Genomic DNA, 6,338 nt, shown 5'->3' on the forward strand with positions numbered 1-6,338 from the left:
ATTCTCATTTACATACCACACTTACATAATTCGCTTTATTTATTTATCTATCTAGTATTTGACTAACCCGTTTACTATTCACTGTCAATATTAATCTTTCGCGTTTAGTTTGATTTCACGTATGGATGTAGCTCAAACTTTCTATGCTTAACATTTAAATTATTCTAAGCAAGTTTGACGTGTTGCATGTGACATTTATCGTACGGTTGATTTCGCACGAAGTCTCATACACAATCTTGAATAATATTGTTAAATATTGAGTGAATCATCTCCTTTAAATATTCAAGATATTCTTATTCATCCTTACACATCATCTGAGCATATCTAACATGTGCATGTGATTCAATTTATTGATTCGGCATAACTCTTTACACATATTTATTCTGCTGTGCACTCCAAATTAAATACTTCTCTATTTACTTGTTATTTAGAGTTGAAATTACCAAAGTGTTATTTACTGTGAAAATGTTTAAAAAGTCTATTCACCCCCCCCCCCCCTAGACTTTTTACCAGCCTATCGGGACCAACAATTGGTATCAGAGCGGTTGTCTATTTGAGTCAATTTTGACTGCTAGACAGATCTCAAAAAATCAAGATGATGAAAAGAGATATGACTCTTGCCCAAAATCTATTATTTTCTCTAGAAAAATTTGATGATTGGAAAATTCGTATGCAGGTACATTTATCCGCATTACATGATGAGATGTGGGAAGTCATCACCAGTGGTCCTATTGAAATTTTGAAAGTCAACACTTCGTCCGTACAAACAAGTGACGCTCCACAATACATTCCAAAACCGAAGGTGGAATGGTCTCGTGAAGATAGAACACGAAATAACTTGGACAATATTTCCAAGGATATTTTGTTCAAATCCATCGACGATACGATATTCTCAAAGGTTCGAAAATGCCAATCCGCAAAAGAAGTTTGGGAAACGCTCATTCAAATTGGTGAAGGAGACGAACAAGAAAAGGATAATAAGCTCACGGCCATGAGAGATAATAGAGATCTAAAAACCCTATCAATAGATAAGCTCTTTAGTGATCTAAAAGCTTATGAATTTGAAATGAAGTCAAGGATAGAGGAGGATCATGAAGAAAAGAACAACGCACTCATAGCCGAGCAACCGTCAACATCAAGGTCAGTACAAAATAATGAATTATTGCCTAATGATCAATTTGCTCTCTTTGTCAAGAAATTTAAGAAATTCATGAAGAGGAGCAACTACAAGAAAAATCCACAAGGAAAACCATGGAATGCAACAAAAAATTTGAAGAAAGAAATGGTTGAGGAAGACTCAAATTTGTGTTACAATTGTAGAAAGTATGGACACTTTGCAGCAAATTGTCCACACCCCAAGGTAAGTAAAAGTCAATACACAAATATTTTTGACCCTCAACAGGAAGAATTCAAGACCAAAGACAAAAGGTTCACAAAGGAGAGAAGAAAAGCATTTATTAGTGACACACTAGAAACAAGTGAGCTAGAGGAGTCTTCAAGTGATGAAAGTGACACCTCAAAAGATGACAATGCAATGTTTTGCATGAGTATCTCCAACAAGTCATCCTACGAAGACATGTGTCTTATGGCAAATGAAAATGAAGAAGATGAGGTAACATCTAAATCTTATGACTGTAAATTCTTCATTCTCTAGAGAGTCCATCTTTCACTTAATGAAAGATTGTCAAACCGTAATGGACACTCACTCTCAACTCAAAGAGCGCAATAATTTTCTAATTCTTGAAAAAGATGAATTAAATGAAATTTTGCACAATGCTCTATTTGAAGTGAAAGACTTGAAGGCTAAAATTATTTGTCTTCACGAAGAGTGTAAATCAAGGGAAGTGAGAGAACACAACCTTAGAGAGGTTATAGCAACGTTTACACATTCATCCAAAATAATGGACAAAATGGTAAATATGCAAAAACCCTCAAGTGATAAAGCCAGACTCGGCTATGATCCTTCTTATTCTCAAGCCTCTGAGAAATTGACTACCAATTCTACTACTGCTTTAAATAATAAGGTCCAAGTAGTAAAATTTGTAAAAGGTCAAGATAGCACAATGAGACAAGGAATTGGTTACCAAACTAATGCCAAATTTAATACTGGAAGGCCGAAGCCTCAAAGAAATAGTATTTCGCCAAAGCAGTTTGTACAAAGGCAAAAGTTTGTTCCTAAACATACCAATGAGTCAAGTGCACAAAGTCCTTATAGGAAAATGGGAAGAAATCCAAGAATTGGGGCAGAGAGATTTTATCCCTCTAAACAAGATTGGTTTGATGATATTAAACCATGGACTAAGTCCATGTTTAATGCCTATCATAGGCTCAAACAATCTTCTTTCCAAGTGTCAAAAAATCGAGTCAATTTTCAAAAACCGGCACCAAAAATATTTTTAAAAATTAGTCATGATTATAATGTGTTTAATGGTTACCAATCACCTAAACTTAGATCAGTGAGTTCAATGTGGATTTGGGTACCAAAAATGAATTTCCTTTTGTTTTTTTTTTTTTTAAAATTATTGAAATGAAAAACAACTAAATTACATATTTACTCCGACTTAACGGTGTCCTACACTAACGGGGAACCACATGTCCGTTACGGGAGGGGCTATATGTGCACCGTTTAATTTTGATAATTGAGGGACAACATTTACACCACTCATAATTCAAGGGTGACATTGATAATTGACATATTATAGAGGGACATTTTTTACAATTTTTCCTTATAATTTTGTATGTAGTTGAATGACTTAATTTACCCTTATTCCATTTTTTTTCTCCTTTACTTGGATCTCCTTAAATTTATTTTCTTCTCTTCCCCTTCCCAAAAACATGGGGAGTTGGGGTTACTCATCTAGAACTGGACCGCGTTTATACATTTCATTTCACTGGTCCTAATACTAGGATAAACGGAAATTCATGGAGGCCACGATTCCCCAGCTCTTTCGAGACTTGAGAGAAAATTTTGAAGTCAATTTCCCGTCGATCGAGTTTCTTTCCGTTCTAGTATAGATAATTGATCCTCCATTAGCATCGCACCAGTGACCAGTACAGCCAATGGCAAATCCATCGGCGTCGTGGGTGGATCTTCCGCTAGAGTTAACGGCAAACATTCTGCAAAGGCTGAGTGTGGAGGATATTTTCCAGAGCGCACTGGTGTGTACTGCCTGGTGGAGGCTATGGCAAGATCCCTCCATGTGGCGCTATGTGGACTTCTGGAATCTAGTAGCTCAGCGGGGTAAAGCACGGGACTGGGATAAAATTTGCAGAGAAATAGTGAATCGTAGTGAGGGGCAACTTATTTCCATCAAACTAGGCCACTTTGCTACTGATGATCTGCTCTTCTACATTGCTCAGAGGTATATATATGTTTCTTGTTTTCTTTTAATCCCTTGCTGTATGTGTTCCTTATTCATAGTACGTATGTACTTTTGTTGTTATACAGAGCAAAACAGCTGAGACATCTTGGTATTAGGTCCAGCCATGTTTCTGATGAAGGTTTTAGTAAAGCTGTTAATGAGTTTCCACTGTTGGAGGAGCTACACCTTGAATATTCTGCCATTTCTAAACAAGGAATTGAAGCTGCTGGACAGTCTTGCCCTTTCCTCAACTCATTTTCCTTCAGGGTACGTAGATTCCTAAACGGACCATCTGATGAGGAGGCTGTTGCCATTGCAGAAAACATGCATGGGTTGAGACACCTTACACTTGGTGGAAATGGATTGACAGAAAAAGGCGTAGAGGCCATCCTTGATGGTTGTCCTCGCCTTCAATCTCTCAACTTAGAGCAGTGTAATCATGTTTGGCTTGAAGGGGAGTTGAGGGAGAGATGCTCTCAACAGATTAAGGACCTAAACCAGCACGTTCGCAATCCTGGTGCTTATTTGCACAATCTGCTTTTCCGACTTTTTTATACGTAACCCCGGTGAATTTGATGAAATGCTCCCTGAATCCGTAGCTTGGGTAGACGGATTGTGAGCACTATATATACTTCCTTTTCCTGTCCTTCACTCTCAGGTGTCTACTTTTTGTGGACTCATCATGATCTTTCTTAATTTTACGTCTTACGACTTGGTTCATTATTTTACATCCTACGTACTCACATTTCACATTATATTCTTCATCTTCATCTTTGTGTTAACTGATGACAATATTAATATCAACATGCATGGCTTAACCTGAATTGGTATGTCAACACATACTTGTACATAAAGCCTTCAAAACAAGCTTAGCATGTCATCTGCAAATTATATCGTGCACCGCGGTGCATAATCGATTATGCACCGCGCGTCAAAATGAGGTTGTTTTATTTAATGAAAAGAAACGTCATATGTTTCGCTTGTTCCGCGCCATTCCGCAAAAAGTAACTCTGTTATTCGGTTTCATTTTGTATACATGTAGTTTTATTTTGATATAACTACAATTTCATTTCAGTATAACTACAATTTCATTCGATATTATAACACCCAAATATGTGAAAATGTTATTTAATTTTATTTTATATATACCATAATTTCATTAAAACACAACTACATGATCATTTCGATATAACTACAGCTTCATTACACAATATACACTAAAAAATGTGAAATGTTATTCAGTTTCATTTTATATACACTACAGTTTCATTTTATATACACCACAGTTTCATTTCAACACACCTACAGTTTCATTTTAATTCAATTGCAGTTTCAGTTGATAATATAAAAATAATACATGAGGCAGTGTCAGTTAAGAATAATGACTGCATGTCATCTCACCCTGCAAAAAAAGACGGGTCAAGCTTTGAATTTTAAGGCCTAGCTGTCAAAATGGTGGGCTTTTTAGGCCGTCTTATCAAATGGCGGGCTTTAGCCTTGTGGAGGCTTAGGTTGCCTAGTGTGTATATTACTAATATTAGTGTGTAAAATGTTAAATAATCCTTTATGCGCTATAACTTAAATGTGGAAGCACAATTAACAATGATCGCATGTAAATCAAATCAATCAACTAAACAATGTTTATGATCATAGACTTTTAATTAAATAGGAAAGATAGGACTTACTTGGTTCCATTGAAGATGTAATCTCTAAATTGAATGAATCAAGAATATAATGCTTCACCTCTCTGATCTGTATACCTTATTCACCTCCTGATGATACGGAGACTAGAAAACTTAGAGATTTGAAACCCACTAAGATCCCTAGAGTTTTCCTGGGTATTTATATATGTGATGAGAAACCATCTTTCAAGAGGAATGGGGAACCTCCTTTAGGAATAGAAATCCCTTTAGGAATGTGACCTCCTTTAGGAATAGAAATCCCTTTAGGATTGTGAAACCCATAACCTTATCCATTATACATCTTTTAACCCTTATAAACTTAAATTTTAACAGAATGAGAGGGAGGGAATTTCACCCAGTAATTCCGCCTTTACACATCACTAATCATCAACGTGAGTACCTTATGGAATTACAACCTTTATTATATAAATCATTTTTAGGAAATAATTATTTCTAACAGTCTCACTAGTACAAAAAATATCAATAAGATCGTATAAATCGCGTCCAAAGTTAGAACTTTGGACGCCGAATGTGTAGTGTGGTGGCAATTTTGTAATTAAATTGCCACTATATTATTATTATTATTTTTTTTTTAAATAATTCGCGTCCAAAGTTTCGAACTTTGGACGCGAATAATTAAATGAGGCCAAATTTCGCGTCCAAAGTTTGAAACTTTGGACGCGAGTAATTTAATGCGGATATAATTCGCGTCCAAAGTTGGCAACTTTGGACGCGAATTAGTTTTCTAATCCCCCAAATCGATCAGTTCATCTTTCTCCGCTCTAACCCTAACCTTCTCCATCAAATCAGATAGCTAGACCTTCGCCCCGTTCGCCGTTCGTTTGCCTTCCGCCGTTCATAGCTCGTCGCTGCTGCTCGCACCCCCACCACCGCCGGTCGTCGCTGCTGCTCGCACACCAACACTGCCGGTCGCCGCTGCTGCTCGCACGCCAACCACCGCCGGTCGCCGCTGCTACATCGCACGCCACCACCGCCGCTGCTACGAACGCCGGTCGCCGCTGCTACATCGGACGCCACCACCATCGCTGCTACGAACGCCGGCCGCCGTCTCCAAGGTGCGTTTGTTAATTTTTTTTTTTCGAAAATCATTAATTATTTTAATTTTTTTTGTTATTTGTTATTGTTGTTTATTGTGTATTATTGTATATTTGTTATTGTCGTTTATTGTGTATTATTTATTATTGTTGTTTATTGTTTTGGTTTGATGCCATCTCTAAAGTGGTTTTAAGATTGGATTAGGTTAATTGTGAATTATTAATTAAGTTATACAAAT

At 36.8% G+C, this 6,338-nt stretch overlaps 1 protein-coding gene across 1 annotated transcript; it reads left to right on the forward strand.

The window, feature by feature from the left end:
* The first annotated feature begins 3,045 nt into the window (after positions 1-3,045).
* On the forward strand, positions 3,046-3,923 carry LOC109175345 (putative F-box/LRR-repeat protein 23). The gene is made up of 2 exons (XM_019324608.1): positions 3,046-3,362; positions 3,449-3,923. The coding sequence occupies exons 1-2, from the start codon at positions 3,061-3,063 to the stop codon at positions 3,921-3,923; spliced, it is 777 nt and encodes a 258-aa protein (XP_019180153.1). The 5' UTR covers positions 3,046-3,060.
* Positions 3,924-6,338: the final 2,415 nt, after the last annotated feature.

This window comes from Ipomoea nil, unplaced genomic scaffold (genome assembly GCF_001879475.1).
Source record: "Ipomoea nil cultivar Tokyo-kokei standard unplaced genomic scaffold, Asagao_1.1 scaffold0164, whole genome shotgun sequence".
NCBI lineage: Eukaryota > Viridiplantae > Streptophyta > Magnoliopsida > Solanales > Convolvulaceae > Ipomoea > Ipomoea nil.

What these genes read in the sequence shown, in the direction of transcription:
- LOC109175345 (XM_019324608.1), top strand. Translation starts at nt 3,061, where the DNA reads ATGGCAAATCCATCGGCGTCGTGGGTGGATCTTCCGCTAGAGTTAACG. An exon ending in CTCTTCTACATTGCTCAGAG is followed by an intron (nt 3,363 to 3,448) that starts GTATATATATGT and finishes GTTGTTATACAG; the next exon opens with AGCAAAACAGCTGAGACATC.